We start from the raw sequence: 21,039 nt of genomic DNA, 5'->3' as shown, positions 1-21,039 counted from the left end.
GTTGTAAGAAGCAAGATAAAAGTAATCTGATTGTCGGCCTCACAGCAAGGCATGTTTGATTTGTCCTGAGTTCATTTTTGCTCTCAAACTACAACTGAAATATTTTTACATAACTACAAAATGTCAAGTATCTGTATATAGATTATAACCTGGGTAGATTATATTCTGGGCACTTTAAATGCATGTCATATTTCACTGCTACAGTAATTTAAGAATACAGTGGATAATCCTTATCTTTGGGTGTAAAGCCTGTGGCTGGAGGGCTGCAGAAAACCTCCAGATGTGATTGGAAGTGCCTTCCAGTTGTGTCCAGGGAGGCCTTCTGAGGCTAGTCGTGTGCAGGCTCCCTGTGCCTCAGAAGGCCTCCCAGATGCTTCATTATATACAGAATTTGGTATCCATGGGAGGTCCTGGAACTGATCCCCCACAGATACTGAGGGCCCACTGTTCTGTATTAGTGACTTACAAGTATTCTACTAGGGAATAAATTTCCTTTTTTATTTTAGCACAGCTAACAAACTTTCACTGATGGACTTAGGAAAATCCATATTGTCATTCATGTTTGATGCTAGGATTTCCTGTGAGCATAGGAAAAAATGGTATGGAAATGTTTTAATTAAATGTTGAATAGGAATGCCTATCGTTCACCCTTGTTTTAAAAAGCATCTCAAAGAAATTTCAGTTGGTAATTTGCCCTTAGAGGGATCCCCTTTCCAAAAGGTCAAAGTTTGCAAGCTATGACAGAAGAACTGATATGAATAAAATTCACCTAGGAGGGGAAGAAGAGAAATGAAGGCAAAGCCAAGTGTTAACTCAGGTTAGGATTCGCAGAAGAGGAATGACTTTGTATGCTGCTGAATAGGTCAAAGCTGCTGCAGCTATTCCAGCATTCTTCTCTATATCAAGCATACATTTGAGAATCACAGCCCCAGCTCATATGTTCTCCACAGCCTCATTTTGCAGAGGAAGAATAAGTTTTCCCTCTAACTAGTGTGAACAACTTGCAGATAACTCGTGTGAATCAGGTGCTTACATGTAATGCCCTGTTTTCATTAGCTCTCTGGAGGAACTACTCTCACCCTAAAAAGCAAGTAGCAATTCTGGCACCTGCATGAACTGAGGCTTACTGTTAATGTATTGTATATAAACTGCAAAGTCACTATTAAACAAGCAATTTTAAAGTGGTAAAACACATTTGCTTTAATACTGAATTGTTAAGAAAAAATCTTATAAAAACCAATTCAATACATTTAAGCATTCTACAAGCATGCATTTAGCACATTAAACAGCAGAATAAGTCAGTCATGTTTTACTATTAAAAATTTTTCTTAAGTCTTATAAACAGATTATACACTCAAGACTCTCAAAAGAAGGAATATATACAGCCATCTGCTTTCATTAGCAAATTGATTCTGTCCTGCTGAACACTGGAAATAGGGAATGTGTCTGGCACAAAGTAGGTCTAAAAACAGAATTTAAAATTCTTAGTTATAAAATTCCTGGTTGAAAGAATGTAATACTGGAATCCAAGGTGTTTTAAGTATTGGGCAACATAGTTTCGCTCATCTTAAATCAATTTGCCAGCATAAAGTTTACAAATAAAGATTAGACATGAAACTGTTTAAAGCTAAAATATAAATAAAAACTCAATGCTTCTCCAAGGAGAGTCCATTGAAGCAACTTACAGTAGCTCAGGACAAAAATAATACACAGAGAGCACTACCCTTCCCGTCCAGGGAAACAGGCACTAACTGGGAAAATACTCCAAGTCCTGTTGTCGCAGTCTGTAAGTCTCTCTCCTTTTGAAAATGTGCCATCAGAAATACCTTTTGAAAATGTGCCGCAATTTCTTGGATAAGCACAGGAAACTGTTACGTTGTCTTTCTAAATCCTTTTAAAATAGGATATATATTTTCAAATGCTTCATAAATTTCCCCTCGGACTTTTGCACCTGGAAGGAAATATAACTAGTATATCAAAATGTTTAAGAAAATGCATGCATTATATTGCAGAAGTAATGATGCTTGTAATCCTCATTGAATGGTTTTTTTCCCCATTACAGGGCAATATGGGGGGGAGTATATGGGGGGGAGTATCTGCTCTCCTTGCCTCTAGAGGGACTTCTGAGCCCCAGAGAGGCGGCGGGCATTTGCCTGCAGCCTCTGCAGGTCTCAGAGCGGCCCTTTAGGCCCCCCCCCCCAAAAAAAAACCCCAAAGTGACATTTTTGGCCTAAAGGGCCATTGAGAGGCCCACAGAGGCTGCAGGTGGACACATGTGGTCTCTCCAGGGCTCAGAAAAGCCTCCGGAGTTGTGGGGGGGGGGGTTTCCCGGATATCTGTGGATTCAGCTATCTGCAGTGGGTTCTCAAATGGAATCTCTGCATGCCTGTACCTTGTTTGTACAGCCCATGTGGTTTATTAATAGTGGAGAGCAGACATCATGTTCTCTTACTACTACAATTAAGCTGTTGGATACCAAGGAATATACCCGAAGTCCATTATCTGGCCACCATGCACTACATGAAGGCAGCCCAATCCTGAGCTGCCCGGGGCGCCCAGGCTTGGCGGCACCGAGGAGGGCTGCCGCCGAACCCAGTGCCTCCTGCGCTACCACGGGAGGCGCCTTGGGAGAAGGGGATGTTCGTCCCCTTCCCCCGAGTAAGGCAAGCAGCCCTGCAATGGGGCTACTCACTTTACCGCCAAGTAAGGAAAAGGTTCTTGTACGGCGCAGAGCCCTCCTCGAACGCCTTGGATCCTGTGGAGCAGAGCTCTGCCTATCCTCCTCCCTCTTTCCCACCGGCATGCCTCCCCCTGCCTTCTCTCCGCCCCCCGCCGGCCTCCCCCCTCCCTGGAATGTCTCCTCTCCACCTCCACCTACTATGTCGCTGGTCGGAGGTCCAGGAGACCGCAGAGCTGTGGAAGGTGGTGCTGGGCTAGCACAGGTGGGAGCCCGGCGGTGAGCCCTGTGAACGTGCCTTATGGCACATTTGTGACTGCCCAGCGGCACGGCTCCGTGTCGCCGAGCACAGGATTGGGCTCTAAGCTAACACACAATTTAGATTTTCTGTGGAATGCTCCTTCAATACCACAATTTTAAGTACAGTCAGTGTGTAACTCGTAATGACTTACCAGTTAAAACAACCTTCCCAGAAACAAATATGAGCAGGACAATTCTTGGCTTGATCATTCTGTAAATTAGACCAGGAAATAACTCTGGCTCATAACTGAAAATGAAGAACAACAGTTATGGAGCAGCAAAATATGAAACTAAAGGTAGTGTGTGTTGATCCAAGTTCAAGATGTTTGTTTCTACACTGAAACAAGCTATGTCCTGTCACCAGCTGTACAGGTGGAATAGGGTAGGCAGAAGAACAAGAAGAATTAGTTCTAAACTGTGTTACTCATTTATGAAAATAGATTTTCCAAAGCCAAACACAGATCTGCAGGGTGCTCTCCTTCTCAAGCGACAGAGAGCATAGTTATTTGAGTGCCCAATTGTATCCAACTTTACTGTGGTGATGCAGCTGCAATGTAGCCGCAAGGTAAGGGAACAAACATTCCCCTACCTTAAGGAGGCCTCTGTGACTGCCCCCCCCCCATACAGGACGCAGTGCATGCCCCATTGGCACAGCTGCATCAGAACTGTAAAGTTGGATAGGATTTGGCCCTAAGTATTTTTTCTTCTATCCATATTGAACTATCGTGAATTACAGATTTACGGCCCAATCCTATGCCTGCCTACTCAGAAGTAAGTCCCATTAGAGTCAATGAGGTTTACTCCCAAGTAAGTGGGGATAGGATTGGGCAGTTAATTTCTTGGGCTACTGAATCATTTGTACTTATAATTGCACAAAATAGTATACAAAACTTACTCCTTATTTTACCCTATGAGATATAGCTATTTTTTATTATTTATTTTTTATGTACGTATATGTATAGAAATCTATACCCTGCCTTTCCCATGCCGAAGCAAATGCCCAAAGCAGCTTACAAAGCTTTATAGTGGAGTACAGAGTATCACAACAAATATTAACATCAAACAAGGCAGTAGAACATTAATTTTAACATTACATGGTAAAAAACAAATATCAAAACAGCAAAGTTTAAGAGAAAAAGAAAAAACTCATTGAGCCAGTGGGGAACACATACATCTAGGGAGGTAGTCAAGTCACAACAGTATGACAGGGACACAAAGGGCAAATATCGGCTCAGCAGCCAAATGCCAGATGAAACAGGTATGTTTTGAGCCCTCAACAAAAACCCTTAAGCAAGGGAACAGTTCTCAGTTCCCCCAGGAAGGCAGTCCACAGCTGTGGCACCACCACAAAGAAGGCTTGCCCCTGAGCTGCCACCCCTCTCACTTGGGACAAAGGCAGCACTGTAGAAGAGATATGACTAATTTCCTACAAAGCAAATGGAAAGAGTCATAATTTGAGTGCAGGGTCAAATATACAATTATTTGCTTTCCTATCAAGCTCTGATACAGATTGCCCTTATTTATATCATGATAGTATCACTGGTTACTTATCCTTTGCAAGCACTGAGTTTGATACTGTAGAAGATTTAAGGCATTGATTAGGTAGATTAGACAGGTTAAAATCAAATTAATATGGGCAAAAAAGACCAACATTTTCCTAGGAGTAGTCCACTGAACAAAATGGGACTTCTGAGTAGATAAGAATAGGTTTGTGCTGTAAGAGAATCAGCGGAGTAATGTCATTCTTCATGATTTTGTACCAAGTCGGAGCCATTTCTTTACCTGCTAAACTGTTGATGTGTAAGTACCAATCCCTCAAGTCTGATTGGAAATTTTACATCACAGCTTCCCACCATATTCTGAATCTTGAAATCCAAGAATTTGGCTGGAAAACCCAACTTCTGCACAACTCTGGCATATTTCCTAGCAGCCAATCTGGACTGTTCCTCACTGGGAAGGGGAAAAAAGTCAAAATTTCACAAAGTTAATAACATTACGAGGTTGTACATACCACTTGTTCAGTTCAGTAAGACCTTTATTGGCATAAAATACAGAGAAAACAGAACAGATCAGGAATATACAAAGACAACACAACACAACATAAGCATAAACATCAGTCACTGCCCAGTCCCAGGGCTCTGCCTGGCTATTACCCCAGATAAAAAGGAAGCAACATTATCCAGAGTCTCAGGATCAGGAGTGGAAAGGAGAGACTGAAGCATGGTTGAATCCTCCCAGCCCTGCATCCTAGCTAGCAATGGACCTAGAAATTTCTTGCGTGACACATCATGTAGCGGGCAGTAAAAAAAGGTATGCATTGAAGTCTCAACACAATCCCTACCACACTTGCATTTCCTCTCTAAGTAGGGGATACCGCTGAACCTGCCCGTTAACAAGGCTGATGGAAGAGCGTTACACCATGCCAGTGTGAAAGCTCTCCGGGCCTGTGGGCACACCAGGTGGTAAAAGAAGGAGGCCGGTTTCCCAAAACTGACTGGAATATGAAGATGGAGTGGAGAACATGTGATTCTGGCGGCACTAAACACCTCTTGTTGTTCGATATCCAGAATTCTTCCTTTGACAATTCTGTAAGCTGCATCACAACCAATCATACCTAACTCTGCAGTGTCTAGCCCTATTGACTTAATTTTAGTTAGAAGATCAGTGATCTCTATAGGCAGGACTGGATCCGATAATAATTGTTGCATTAGATCAGAAGAGGTGGGGTTAAATAAAATCCTAAACCAAAATTTCAGAAGTCTTAACCATACAGTAGTCCTTAGTCGAATTAACCCCACCTCGAGACACAGGACCGAGTAGGGAATGCACCTGGGTAAGTCCAAAATCTTCTGTAAAAAGGAGGCTTGGATGCGTTCTAGTGGTTGGTTAATAACCTTATACCAGACAGGAGAGCCATAAAGAACCTGGGAAAGAACCTTTCCCTTAAACGCCTCCAGAGCGGCCGGAACATAACCATTGCCGCAGGTGAAAAAGAAACGGTAAATGGCTGAGGAAGCTAGTTTGGATGCGTTCTGCACTGCCTTGCGATGAAAAGCCCAAGTGAGTCTGTAATGGAAGTTGATACCCAGGTACTTGAAATGCTTAACCTGTTCCATTTTGTTGCCATTACAAGACCACTTAAAAGCTTTCCATCTGTTAGCAAATATCATTATCTTAGATTTAGCATAATTGATCTGCAATTTGTTGGTCAAAAAATACTCTGTGGCACGACTGAGCAGATGTTTCAGGCCAATCCTAGTACGAGATATCAGTACTGCATCATCCGCGTACAGAAGTAGCGGCACTTGGCTTGCGCCAAGCTTTGGACAATGGCCATCTACTTCCTTCAGGGAAGGGGCAAGATCATTTAGAAATAGATTGAAAAGCATGGGGGCCAAGACACAGCCCTGTTTGACCCCTTTGTTAGTGATGATGGAGTGAGTTAGATTCACTCACTCCAGTTGTTTAGTTAAACACTCCATTCTCAAAAAACAACTGAGTTTTATTGGCAGAGAAAAAGAAAAAGTTTGTTTTAACTCAATGGAACAAGCTGCATCAAGCGATTCAACACAAAAATAATAAACAATTTTGGGCAGTTGTAGCGGGTTCATGTAGATCAGAAACATACGACCCTGCTATTATCCCTTCGTCCACATGGGCTCAACACTTTACAATCTTTTTTATGATAAGAGCAAATCCCCGGACACCTACCCAGACTTTACCTCTGTGGATCTGCCTATCTGGCCTCCTGTGACCCCTGATGAAATTAAAGAGCTAATTATGCAATTGAAGCCAGGGAAGGCCGCAGGGCCAGATGAAATACCACCCGAGCTTTTAAAAGGTGACCCAGAATGGTGGGCCCAGTTACTTGCCCACTTTTTTACAATGATCGACAGCTCTGGCCTATTACCCAATGCCTGGCTTACAGCAACAGTCGTGCCTATTCATAAAAAGGGTGACCCTACCATACCAGGAAACCTTCGGCCTGTTAGTTTGCTTTCTGTACTAGGTAAGATCTATGCTAAATATCTTTGCAATAAACTCACTCTCTGGCTTACTTCGCAAGGCATCTTAGGCCCCGAGCAATCTGGCTTCTGTCGGGGCAAATCAACTTTGGATAACTGCCTGATCCTGTCTCATTTGGCCTATAAGCAGGTCAGGATATGTAAGGCTCGTCTTTATGTAGCCTTCCTTGATTTGAAAGGTGCCTTTGATTCTGTGGATAGGGAGCTTCTTTGGGCCAAGTTGGAAGACATGGGGATTGATAAAAGATTACTGCTGCTGATTAGGTCCCTCCATCTAAATACCTCGTGCAGGGTTAGATGCTCCTGGAGGGGGAATCTAACTCACTCCATACCACTTGTATTGCATGTACTTTTCATCTAGATCAGTGGTTCTCAAACTTTTTAGCCCAAGACCCACTTTTTAGAATAACAATCTGTCGTGACCCACTGGAAGTGGTGTCACGGCCGGAAGTGACATCATCAAGCAGGAAAAATTCTGACAACCCTAGGCTGCAATCCTAACCACACTTACCCAGGAATAAGCCCCACTGACTATCATTGTTAAAAGCATATGCATTGTAGCCTGTTAATAGTACAGATCTCCCCAAATGCAATCACATACCAAGGTGGCATCAAATCTTAATATACTAAAAATTAAATACTGAAAGGAATGGGGGAACATCTGAAATTGGCTCATGATCCACCTAGTATGTCCTGACCCACAGTGTGAGAAACAGTGACCTAGGTCAGGAGTGCCCAAATCCCAGCCCGGGGGCCACTTGCAGCCCTCAGGGGCTCCCAATCAGGGAGCCCCCAGTCTTCAATGAGCCTCTGGCCCTCCAGAGACTTGCTAGAACCTGTGCTGGCCCAATGTAACTGCTCTCAGCATGAGGATGACTGTTTGACCTCTCACCTGAGCTGTTTGACCTCTCACCTGGACTGTTTGACCTCTCACCTCTCACCTGTGGGACGAGAGCTCCCTCCACTACTTGCTGTTTCATGTCTGTGATTCAGCAGTGGCAGTGAACGAAAGGCTGGTCTTGCTTTGTGAAAGGTCTTTATAAAAGCCTTGAGCTACTATATTCATTCATATAAGTTACATCTCTTATAAATTCATTTATGTAAATTTATTCTAATTTGAAATGTAAATTAATTTTTCCCGGCCCCCGAAACAATGTCAGAGGGATTATGTGGCCTTCCTGCCAAAATGTTTGGACACCCCTGACCTAGATCATAATTGGCTAACTCCAAGTTCCATAAAATTGTCAACTGAATAGTACGACAGATGAACATAGATCTGTTACAGACTCATACCTTTTAGCTCCAGTACACACCATTTTTCCAGAGCTGAATATAAGAGCAGTGGTACGTGGCTCTCTTATTCTCATGATGACAGCAGCAAAACGCTGAAATGCATACAACAAATGTTAATACTGCTAGAATCTGAAGAGCTACTAGCATGTAACCTTTGAATTACATTAACCTCCTCGTAATTCACTCTTCATTCATCTATTTAATCCTTAAAATGCTTATAGCCAATGAGGGTATTTTGGGAAGAAAAATTCTAATATAATAGCACAATATAATATACCTCAATTTTAAAGACTTTTTCTGTCACTGCTGCACAGCACCATGTTGGTAACAGCCATTTCCACTTTTTAAGACCCAGAAGCAATATTCTCAAGCCCAACTGGTTTTACTGCAGTAGTATTTCACAGGTAGTATAAAAAATAATTCAGCATCCATCACATCCTAACATGCACTTCCACTCCTGAGAGCTTCCTTCATCGGAAGGACACCTTCTGCTCCATCCACCTGATGGTAGAAGCACTAGTTAGGATGCCACCCTAAGTCTATAACAAACTACTGCACAATGTATATTCTTCTGTTGTGTTTTGTAGTATAGTTTAATTGTAGCAGAAACAAAGTCCTGTAGCACCTTAAAAATTAACAAATTTATGTCAGCATAAGGCTTGTCTGTCTTCAAGGTGCTTATAAGCTTTTTTTCCTGCAACAGATTAATCTGGTTACTCTTCTGGTTAATGTGGCAGGCTCTTCTTCCCAAGTTTCAAAATGGTAAAGAAGCAGTTTTCCTCAGAAAATTAGTCTTCTGTGGTGCACAGACTGCTCACAACTGAATACTACAATACTCTAGCAGAACTCCAGAGAAAAATGGCAGGCATATACATTTCCAAACTGAGCTCCAGCAGCCAGACAGCAAACCGAGACATGCAGCTGATCTATGCAAACAACTTGGGAGGTTGAGAACTCCCCCCCCCCAATACATCTAGATTCTTCCTTATGAGCCTTTCAAAATGAAATGGTAAGCACGAACAAGATCCCATTCCATCCTGCAATGCCTCACCACTTCATGCACCTCCTCTATTTACTGTAAGGTTCTCCTTCCTTCCCCATTCCCCACAGTAAAGGTCTCTCCTCCTGTCTGTCATTTGTACTCTGAGAAAAAAAAAAATTTATATACAACATAGAAGACTACTTCCCCCGCCCACCAAGAAGCTTGGACAGTAGACGGAAATCACTTGGCATGCACTACGTTATCCAAGCTACCTGAGATCCCCTCTGCTGACTAATAACCTATTATTAGTTCTATTCATTTGTCCTATCTTTAGCTTTCAAAGATAGAAGAGTAACATCTTACACATAGAAGAGTAACAACTTTTGTCCCAAGGGGGTTTCCTCCAAACCCTGTTTTACAGCCACAAGCACATGGTATAGTAAACATTTACATGATGGTATAGAAAGTGTTGATCAAACTGATCAAAGTTTTGCAACACTACACTTTTAATGCTGCTGCTACAATTCCATATGTTGAACCATTATTTTAAAAGTTGCTAACTCATGGTAACTAGAGTTCTGATTTTCTTGGAACTGTTGTTTACAAGGCATACAAGTAAGCCTCCTTAGAACAATTGAAGATAAACAATGAGACCCATACTGGAGCCACATGAAAGGTCAAAGGCAGTACTAGTAATCATTAGCTGATATTGACAGGTTTTGTCCAATTCTCCATTGTCCTTACCTTGGGATTGTATTCAGCATTTCGAGCACGAAGGGCAATAGTTTTTAGGTCAAGTTTGCAACCAAGATTTACTGTAGATACAATATTCCTAAAGACAAATTTAGACATGTTAAGCAAAGATTCCTCCATATTTTGAAGTTATTCCCCCATTTTGCCATTGCATTTAAAGCAAGTAAACGACAATGTCTGTATAACAACTGGCTTATCAGATTTCTATCTGGAATCATGGTCTGCTGTTTTGTACCCATTGCCATGAACAGGCACACTACCAATTCTGATGATTACGTAGATTCAACTTTGCAGCCACAGTCCAACAAAACTAAGCTGATGGACTAAGAAAGCAGTCGGGGAAATTTCTATTAAAAATACTAAAAATTAAGTTTATAAGACCTGCTGACTTCTAGCAGCTTTTTCACATCAAAGCACTGCAAAAATGTCACTGGCAGTCTCAAGCATACCAATGATAAAAGCATCTATTTTCTTGCCAAAATGTTTTTCATGGAAAAGAATTCATTTTAAAACATCCCTGTAATGTGTTGAAACAAAAATCTAAGCTAGCCTCTCATTTAAGAAGCTTCAAATGATGAACCCTGTACATTTGGATGTTTAGTTTTCCTCGTACATAAAGATATAAATGACAGATCATTTTGCCTGTTCCACACATTTGTTGGTTCCTATGTAGTCTCCTTCCCAAAACGGTTTTTCCATCAGAGAAATTAGAATTCCTCAGACATGACCTCTGGACATTAAATGTCCATTAATGTCCTCTGGACATTAAAATAGTTCCAGAATTTGCAACAACTGTGACTTCTGCTGCTTTTAACATAGTCAAACTTGTCTATAGTAGGTTCTCTGAAGTACTCCAAGATTCTGCACAGAATGGATGCATTCAGGTGCAGCAGTCATCTACATCTATCATTCAGGGCAACCTCGAAGTTGAAACTTCTCCCCTCTTCACCTAGGAAGGCAGGCAGTACAAGTCTGAGGCTTGCTGCTTCTCCTTTGTCTAATGACAAGCCATGGTCTGCTGCTGCATCAGTGCAGCCAATGAAAAAGAAATGCACTGTCATTAAAGCTACAGAAGTTAATTCCCCCAACACACAGGTGCATTATCAGTTGTGTTCAACATACAAAGAATGCCACCATATTATCTAAGAATGACCAAGACCACCATTGTGAACTTTCCATCTGTGAGCCAGAGCAGGTCACCAAGAACACATGGAAAAATTCTCCATCGTTGACATATAATTCAGGAATTCCCTGACAATGACCATCTGTTCAAGTCCAAGCATCTTTTGTAAGGCTTATTAGGGCTGGTTTGCGGATGAAGGCGTGTGGTTAAGTGGCTTTAGAAATTTTAATGAGAGCACTTCATTTTTGCTGCTTAAGCTAATATCTGACCCAAGTCAAGTAACAAATATTCTATGGGCCAAGATCAGTACATAGTCAGCTGTTTAGGAAGGATGAAGGCTATCACAAACAAGAAGCTTATAGTCATTTGGCATATAAATATATTTTTGATATAGCCTCGCAGGATGGTTTAAAGGAGAGGAGTATTTATACTTACTGTAGTTGTGGTACAATCCCAGAGCTTTCAGAAGCAGGTGTAGCAGGAGTTATTGGGGTCATAGGAGTCATTGGAGAAGGGTAAAGGGGTGTGGTGCCTGGCAAAGGAGCTGTGGTAGTTGTCTGTGAGTGGAAAAGCTGTGGTGTTTGCCCAGATGCTCCCTGAGTTGGTTGTGAGGTGGACTGCTGTGCTGCTGCCTGCTGCTGCTGCCTCTGCTGCTCTTCCAAAATAGATAAGCTGTTGGTGCTCTGAACAGGTTGGGGTGTAAGCCCAGTGCCATAAGGCATCATTGGACTAAAAATAGGAATGCCGGGAGTCATTGCACCCTACAAACAAAGAGAATACAAGAATGTGGCACTGCATAAAAGATCACAAACAGGAGGAAAGACTTGCAAGTTCCTAACCCGTTGCATTTTGCAACCTTTAAAACTAGGTACAAATGAAGAGTTTCCTCCAAAAAGCTTTGTTTTCCAGAAAAGTCCCAAAGTTTCACAATCTTTACCTGAGGGGATGCTAAGCCCTGGGCATATGGTGGCAAGCTGTTGTTCTGATCCATGACCGAAGTTATGTCTCTGGTCAGGTGTCAAATATTTCAGGAAGTTCAGCCCTCAAAAGCAGTTTCACACCATCGGCCTTAAGAAGATCTCTTTCCCTAAAGGATCCCAACATTCGCTACATAGTCAGTTTTGACATATTTGGAAGAACATAGTTTCCAGGTACCTAAAAATAAGGATTGCAGCCTGAAAGGGAGAGAGAAAAAAAACACTTACCACATAATATAAGAATGCTTTTTACATAGCATTTCTCTAAATATTTTTCATTGACCAAAATATGCTCTCCTGACAAGTGTGTTCTCTGCAGAAACATGTGCTGGAGATTCAAGTCATTCATACAAATAGATGAGCCAGTTTGCAGGACAGCTCTTGCACTCTCATCTTAAAGCACCCCCACAAAATGTACTACACTGAATTATGCTTTGGGCATACTTCAAAGAGCATATGCCTAATACCAAATTTAGGGCTCTAGGACAGAATGTTTGGATGTAAACTGCTACTGTAAACAAACAGGTAACTGCAACATCAAAGGGAAAGACCTTTATGTCCAGCCTCAAAACAAACCTTCCAAAATGAATGAAAGAGTACGCAATTTCAATAAGAAAACATTTGAATTTTGTCTCTTCTCCAGTCCAGCAATATTGTAACTTACAAGGTTATTCATAGCTTGACTTTTTGAAAAGATGTAAAATACAGCAATTTTGTCTATTAGATTGGTATTCATAATGGTAATGCACAAGATCCCTCGAGGAGATAAGTTGTGGTGTCAACAGTTGCCCCTTACTCTGGCAGGCAAGCATGGGGTTAACACCAGGGCCTTAAGATTGCAATGGTGTGTTGCACAGCTGCAGCCACTTGGAGGCACAAAGGCCCTTAGGGTTAAAAGTAGCTCCTGCAGGAAGGAAAAGTATGTGGGTAGTAGAGGAAAGCTTAGAGGAAGACAGGAGAGAGAACTAAATTGATGGATTAATGGACTGGCTGATGGACCTGTTGACTGACCAATGGACAGATGGGCAAATGGACTTTTGAGGAGTGCTGGAACAGAGACTACTGGAGACTGGTGTGCGGCTGCTATGCCCAAGACCTGCTGAGGACCAAGGTGTTGCTGTGGTGGCTGGAGGAACAGGTGAGCTACCCTGGTGATGGGGTCCAGCAGTGCAAACTAGGGCCATTGTTGGGAAGCTAATAGCTTAAAGCAGGCAAAAGTTCTCTAGGCAAATCTTGGACTGGGAATTTGGTGAAACAGTATTCCATCTCTCCTTCAAGAAACTCAGAACAGCAGCTGCAAGAGAGCTTTGGGGTGATCTGCCCAAGGGCATCAAATAAGTTTAATTAGTTGAGAATCAATTTGAACTTCCAAGCCTAACACACTAGACTAGTCACTACGACATCCTGGCTATGCTCAGCAAAAAAGATAGTACAAGGAGTACAATTAGTTGCTAATAACTACAGTTCTCACTGTAAAAATCATGAACTAGGTAAGTTAACCTACTTTGATTTAAACTAATTTAAAAGCTATTGCACTGACACATCTGTGGCAGGAAATGGGTTTTAATCTTACTGGCTTCACCAGGCCAAATGTCCATCAAACGATCAGGTGCATTTTTCCTGAACATATTTCAGACATAAATTTCTTGACATATATGCTGGTGGAAAGTCCACCATGGTAACTCAGAAAAGAAAACAACTCAAAAGTGATTGGATTAAAGAAAAAAAGTTCAAAGGAAGTCTCCCTCTTCCGGATACTTGACAGTTATTTAAATTACAATAATAGAAGCTAAGCTAGGATATTGCACACCGACAAAGGTATGAACAAAAACCATGTGGGTGCTATGGTTAGCAAGCAAAGGGCCCAATCCTATCCAACTTTCCAGTGCTTATGCAGCATTGCCAACAGGGTGTGTGCTGCATCCTGCAGTGGGGAGGGGCCACAGAGGCCTCCTCAAGGTAAGGAAACATTTGATTCCTTACTTTGGGGCTGCATTGGCTCTAGAACGTTGGATAGAACTGAGCCCAAAGTTAAGGAAGTTATACAAAGTAAATGTCGTTTTTGAAAAAGAGCATTGTGCAAGTGACACATAACAAATAAGCATGGTTTCTGCAAAGGAAGTCCTACCTCACCAACTTCTTTGAGAACCTCAACAAGCACATGGCAGGACTGATCAGGAAGACATCATATATTTGGCCTTCAAAAACAAAACACTCTTCTGTCAGGCTCTCCCTGAAAGCTCCAGATTAAGCTTAATAGTCATGGGATAGGATTAGTAACTGGTTAAAGAAAATAAAGCAGAGTAAATGCATTGTTCTCACAATGGAGGGAAATAAGCAGCAGGGTTCCAATAGATCTGCATTGGTACTGGTTCTGGCTCTATTAAATTTATTCCCAAGTGATCTGGAATAAAGATTGAGGTGGCCAAACTTCCAGATGACACCAAATTATTCTGGGTGGTAAGCTCCAGAAGGATCATTCCAAACCATGCATCCTAGGGCGAAAAAAAAATCCTTCATACATTTACTTAAGAGGTCTAAACTAATTATGACTAACCAGGAAAAGTGCCTTGGGGTTGTGGTAGACTGTGATGAAAGCATTGCTGTAGTGTGAGGCAGCAATGCTTCATTTATCAGCAATGCTTTCATTTGCCTTTCAAAAGGCAAAAGTCCAAACTACAGGTTATTAAGACTAACTGAAAATAGAACTATGATTGTCCCAGAAATTTCACAGAATGATTAATTTTACACCATTAAACTTTTCTGATGAATGGGGAGAGTCCAGGGAGTACTACCCTTTAATAAGCGAATTGTTGACACCTGCAAAAGTCGTCATAGCATTAAACTTGAGAAGTGTAAGAATGTCTACAAGTAAAGCAAGCAACAGTAGAATAGTGTATAGAAAAAGACAACAAAACTGGTCAAGATTGGTAGAACCACAGTACAATCCTAAGCAGATAAGTTCCACAGTATTACATATGATCTACTCCCAGGTAAGTGAGCATAGCACCGGCACCTAAGACATAGAAGATAAAGCACAGAAAGATGTGTTAGAACTTGGCACTCATTGATTTCTAGAAGCAGAAATCTGTTCATATTAATGTTTATTATTGCTTTTTATTGCCTTAACTCAGGATTGAGAATTTGTTCTATTTTGTATATTTATTACATTTTATATTAAAACTGAATAATGAAGAAACAAAACTGCCAACATCATAATGCCTTTATTATAAAGGCACTGTGATGTTGCCAGTTTTGTTTCCTCATTCAGTTTTGTATATTTATTACATTTTATATTAAAACAGATTAATTTCTCAATCCTGATTTAAGGTAATAATAAACTGAGAAGGCAGCTGCAAATGAAAGTGTATAGTTCTGTTGTCCCATCTCCAAAAGAATACTGAAGAGCTCAAAAAGACAATATGAGGAAAATCTTTTTGGCTTTTTAGGTTTTTTTGTAGGGGGGAAAAAGGAGGGACATGATCAATGCTTATAGTGTTTCACACGTTTTCTCTCTCCCATAACAACAGAATTAGAGGATATTACTGGCATGGGTCATAGATTTTAGGACATACAAGAAATTAATTCTTCAAATTCTGCATAAGTTTGTGCAGATCAGTGCTATAAGATATGGTAATGGTTAAGCACATTCCTAGTTATAAGAGCAGGAGCTTCACTGACCTATATGATCATATTTATGCCATCAACTTGCATGCATCAGTGCCTCTAATAACCTGCCTGGGTTGCAGAATCAATTATATTATTGAGTGCATTGTACTAAGCTATTTTTTCTTGGAGAGTTTTACGAAAGCAGTTATTTGTACTTCTTCCAAGAGTACAATTTTGTTTGTTTCCTGACAAAAGAACAGCACCAGGAGAACAGACTGCATTGGCAGTATACTATAATCAGTATTCACGGAAGAGGAAATAAAAAATTCTTGCTGCACAGATTGTTACACTGTTACATAATAGAGAAACTTTCAACTTTACTTCCAGATTCAAAGAATTGGATTAATACACAAATAGTATAGCTGTTGCAAAATACAACTTTCACCCAGTACAACATGCAATGTAGATAAATAGAACACAGAGAATATATTTGTACAAAAAAACACATGCATGAGGCCTTACAAAACAACTTCCCTGCACACTGATGTGATCTGAAAGTTCTTCTTCCATAGATAAGGAGAGGGATGAGAAAAAGAATAAGGGCACAATCCTAACCAGGTCTACTCAGAAGTAAGTTCTATTTTGTTCAATGGAGCTTATTCTCAGGAAAGTGTATTTAGGATTGCAGCCTAAGTCTGTCTTTGGCCCCAGTTGTGGGTTCAAGGCTCTTTTTGGATTCTGAGAAAGAAAATATGTTCAGTCCACAGTCAGCATGCAAAAAACCTATATTGTCTTTGAACCTGTGAAATACAAGTAAAAATCTAGGTTGTGTCTGCTTCCATTTTGAAGCTTGCAACTACCCTTTCACAGCTGGTGAGAATCTTCCTAATTGGAAGGTGGGGAGTTTTCTTGTTATCTTGCTTCTCAGTGGTCAAGAGGACCAAGATAAGAAGCTCAGTATAGCTAAGTGCTCAAGGGCATGCTAATTAAGAGACTGTTTGCAGTTGAGGTTCTCTGGCTAGGAGGGGATGAGAGCAGGTGACCATGAGTAGCCCAGAGATGGCATCAGCCTTCCAGAATAGTTTCTGGATCTGACTCTTCTGGTTGGCTAACAGCATCATCTAAGGCAGGGGTCTCCAAACTTTTTGGCCAGAGGGCTGCATCAAATATCTGGCATGGTGTGGAGGGCTGGAAAAAAATTTAAATATAAAATTTAAATAGAGATGGAACTTAGATGAGTGAATGAATGAATGGGCTCATTCATTCAACCTCTCTGGCCCTCAGAACACCCTCCAGTTACAATCAGAGCACAGATCTGGTCATGTTCAGCTGAGTGGGCCAGAGGCTTTCAGGACACAAGCGGTTGGCTGCAGGCCAGAAAGAGGCTGGCTGCGGGCTGTATCTGGCCCCCGGGCCGGGGTTTGGAGACCCCTGTTATAAGGTATAAGAAGGACCCCTCAATAAAGGGACTGGATATGCTCTTCAATCCATTGTGAGTGCCTCCCCTGATAGGTAGCCTGAACCTCCTGTCTATTCACAGAAATTTGGAATAACCAGGTGAGAGGAGTAATTAGAAATAGAAAGCTTCATTGTGTTAGGCTGCTGTGTGTTGGTCTTGCCTCACAAGCACTTAATGCCTTTTGACTACGTGTAGCTAAATCCTTGTTCTTAATAATCCAATATATACTTAACAGGCCTATGAGTGATTTTGAGTAGTGAGGAATTGGAATTCAGTTAATCTGGTTTAACTGCCCAGCTTGCTGTCAAAATACATACCAGTGTCTTAACATGTGGGTCCTGAGGGTAGAGGGAGCCAGGGTCTGCAAGAGCTGGGAGAAGCCTGTAGGTCCTTGGCTGCCCTGAAGCTGAGGGACTGGCATACCCAGGGTGGGGGCAGTATTACCAGAAAGAGGGCCTTGTTGCCTCAGGAGCAGTGTACTCACTTGGCTTGAGTAAGTATATGAGCTAGCCAGTGCTTATGACCAAGAACTTTATATTCTGTGTTTGATTTATTTTGGCTAAGAACTGTGCCCTGTTATCTCTTGAGTTCATTGTGTGCCCCTCCCCCATAGCATAGAATGGAAGAACCCAAATTAAGAACAGTAGCCTATACCAGTGATTCCCAAAACGGAGTACATGTTTTCTCAGGGGTACTAACCAGGACCTTTACAGCTACTCAAAAAAGAATTGAATAATGGCAGTAAAAGGCAAGGCTGGCAAGGCAGCTAGCTGGCTGTGAAAGCCCCACCAACTGCTAGTTTGGGGTAATCAAATTGTGTATTATCAGATATGGATCAGTAGCTGAAGACATAAATTTGAAATATCAACTATATCAAACATTTTGCTAATATAAGGGGTACAATTTATGGAACTGGACCGCCAAAAGGTACGCAAGTGAAAACTTCGGGAACCACTGGCCTATACAATCAAGCAGAGAGATTGGATCCTTTGAGTGCCTCTTTACCCAAGAATATAATAACTGGGTATTTATATACCACCTTTCTGGTCATTGGATTACTCTTGACTTTATTCAAGGTGGTTTACATAGGCAGGCTGTGAATTTGAGCATGGATGCCCCTGAGCTTTTGTGAGGTTGGGTCAGTGGGCCTGGGGGGTGCTATAGTAAAGCCAGGGAGCCCTGGGTGAGGACTGTCATAGAATCTAAAAGCAAAGTGTACAGAGCAAAACTGAAAGTATTATCAGGTGTGCTTGTGGGCCAACATGGCATGCCTGGGCAACAAGCTAGGCTGATTATGTGATTATACTGGCCAACCTACAGTGAATCAAAACAAGCAAGAACAGGCTTATTGACAGCAAGGTGATAAGTTACTAAAAAGAAAAACTATGTATAACTACTTTCAGACTTTCATCAGATGGGAACTTATCAAACAGGTCCAACCAAGTAATGGGAGAGGCTGGTACAAGCAAAAGAACTATAAACCTTAAGATTCTTGGGAAAGCACTATGTAATGTGTCTTGGAACTGTTGCTGGTCATTTTTTTGGCTCAACTTCTAATGAGAATATTCAAAGGAAAGCGGTCAGCTTTCAGAAAGCAGAAAGTACAGAAGAAAGATGGTTGATAGGCCACACAAGTCTGAGCGAAATCAAGTTTTAAGTACCAGCTGCAAGCTTCACATTTCCAGGTCTGGTCCAAGATATCCTTTACACATAGCAGCAAGACTCCAAATGGGAGTTTTAAATAGGTTTAAGATGGAGGCCTAAAACATCATGATTCCTTGTTATCATATTGGTCCACAGAAAGATAACCCATTTAAAAACAGACTATTTATTTAAGCCAGCTTAGACCCACTAAAACTAAGACAAATGACTTCCTCAGTTGACACTCAATGAATCTGACCCTCCACAGCAAAGTTGCCATAGATTTCAGTGGAGGCGGGGGGGGGGGGATGCTCAAAATTGTATAGCATTTGTTCTCACAGTTTAGGCCAGTGGTTTTCAAACATTTTAGCGCCAGATCTTGCTTTTTAGAATTTCTGTCAGGACCCACTGAAGTGATTAACGTGGAAACGATGTCATCAGTGGAAGTTACATTAATTGAGGCCTCAAATCTGAGCCACACTCAGCCAGAGGTTCCACTACACGGTGCAGTCGGGCTGTTGTTTTGCATGGCTTGGCATTCAAACGTTCCAGCTCAGCAGTCAATGCAGACTTGGGTTCTTCTCCAACCACACAGCCCTCCCCCTTTCCAGCATCCCATCTTCTCGCCTCTTCAGGGCAAAGCACCACGTCTCCCTTCCACGGTGAGCCCACCCTCCGTTTTGGCCCCCCTCCGCCCGGGAACGGCTCCAAAGGGAGGGGCCCCTCGCCCGCCTCCCTGCCAGGCCAAGTGGTCCGCCCCCCCGCCTGCAGGCTGCGGCCTCAGAGCCTTGCCCTAGCCATGTCTACTCGGAAGTAAGCCCCATAACGGTCAATGGGCTTACTCCTGGGAAAGCGGGGCTAGGATTCCACTTCCCTGTGCGAGCCGCGTGGGGCTTACTTCAGCGCAGAGACACACCTGGTCAGGCTGGCCTCTCCCAGCCGAGGGAGCCGCACAGGCAGTGCGAGGGTGGAAGCGGACAGAGCCGGCGGGGAGCGGCAGCCCCACGAACGAGGCAGGGGAGCGGGTGCGCCGGTGCCCGCCCGCCCGCCCTTCCCCGCGGGGCCATCCCAGCGAAGGGAGCCCGCAACAGAGCCCCCCCCCGGCTGCTCAACGGCCGCAGGCAAGGGGGCAACGCCCCCGCCTCAGAGGCTACTCACCCCAGAGCTCCCCCCCGGGCGACGCGCTGCCCTCTCGTTCTCGCCCGCCCGCTCACTCTTTCTGCAGCGGCGCCGGCGCGCTTCTAACACGTCACGCGAGCCGCCCGCTACTCCTCTTTCGGACACCGCGGGCGCCAAGTTTCTTGAGGGCGGCAGAGCGGGAAGGGAGAGGAGGGGACGGAGCGCGCATGCGCGAGAGGAGCCGCGCGCAGCCCCGCCCCCGCAGTGCAGGGCTGTGGAATCCCGAGCGTGGCGCCCGTGCACAGACCAGGGAACCCTGCGGGGCAGAGACACGCCTACTTCCCCCTATCTTTGCTGTCGCCCCGCACGCGCTGTCCTTTAGCCGCCGGTCAGAAAGGCCTTATACTGTGCACACTTACCTGGGAGTAAGCCCCACTGAGCAGAATGGGACTTACTTCTGAGTAGACCTGCATTGGCTTGGGGTCTGAGGCTGCAGTCCTAGCCACACTTTCCTGGGAGTAAGCTCCATTGACTGTAATGGGACTTACTTCTGAGTAGACCTGCATTGGCTTGGCTCTGAGGCTGCACCCCTATCCACACTTACCTGGGAGTAAGCCCCACTGAGTAGAATGGGACTTACTTCCAAGTAGACAGGCATAGGATTGGGCTCGGAGTCATCTGTCTCTAAGAACAGCCCTGCTGGGTCAGGCCAAAGGCCCATCTAATCCAGCTTCCTGTATCTCACAGTTGCCCACCGATGCCTCAGGGATCACCCAAGACAGCAAAAGACCTGCATCCTGGGGCCCTCCCTTGCATCTGGCATGCTGAGGTAGCCTACTTCTAAAGGCAGGAGGTGGCACATTCCCATCAAGGCTTGTAACCTGTAATGGACTTTTTCTCCAGAAATCTGTCCAACTCCCTTTTAAAGACATCCAGGCCAGATACCGTCACCACATCAGGTGGCAGGGAGTTCCACAGGCTAATTGCATGCCGGGTAAAGCAATATTTTCTTTTGTCTGTTCTAACTCTCCTGATACTCAATTTTAGTGGATGCCCCTAGTTCTGGTGTTGTTGTCTTAAT

At 43.1% G+C, this 21,039-nt stretch overlaps 1 protein-coding gene across 3 annotated transcripts; it reads right to left on the bottom strand.

Moving 5' to 3' along the window:
• Positions 1-1,242: 1,242 nt before the first annotated feature.
• Positions 1,243-20,076, bottom strand: TBP (TATA-box binding protein). Of its 3 annotated transcripts, XM_066611392.1 has the most exons (9): positions 19,998-20,040; positions 14,259-14,410; positions 12,091-12,328; positions 11,589-11,914; positions 10,022-10,109; positions 8,296-8,387; positions 4,760-4,927; positions 3,130-3,224; positions 1,243-1,951 (listed from the first exon to the last, which is right to left on the bottom strand). In XM_066611392.1, the coding sequence occupies exons 3-9, from the start codon at positions 12,142-12,144 to the stop codon at positions 1,872-1,874; spliced, it is 903 nt and encodes a 300-aa protein (XP_066467489.1). In that variant the 5' UTR covers positions 12,145-12,328; positions 14,259-14,410; positions 19,998-20,040; the 3' UTR covers positions 1,243-1,871. The 3 variants fall into 3 exon arrangements, with proteins under 3 accessions (XP_066467489.1, XP_066467491.1, XP_066467490.1); XM_066611394.1 differs by lacking the exon at positions 14,259-14,410 and having other exon boundaries at positions 19,998-20,076; XM_066611393.1 differs by lacking the exon at positions 19,998-20,040 and having other exon boundaries at positions 14,259-14,522.
• Positions 20,077-21,039: the final 963 nt, after the last annotated feature.

Source organism: Tiliqua scincoides, chromosome 1 (genome assembly GCF_035046505.1).
Source record: "Tiliqua scincoides isolate rTilSci1 chromosome 1, rTilSci1.hap2, whole genome shotgun sequence".
In the NCBI taxonomy this organism is placed as follows: Eukaryota; Metazoa; Chordata; class Lepidosauria; order Squamata; family Scincidae; genus Tiliqua; species Tiliqua scincoides.
Note: the sequence above shows the minus strand (reverse complement) of the source record. Positions and strands in the feature narration are given on the sequence as shown.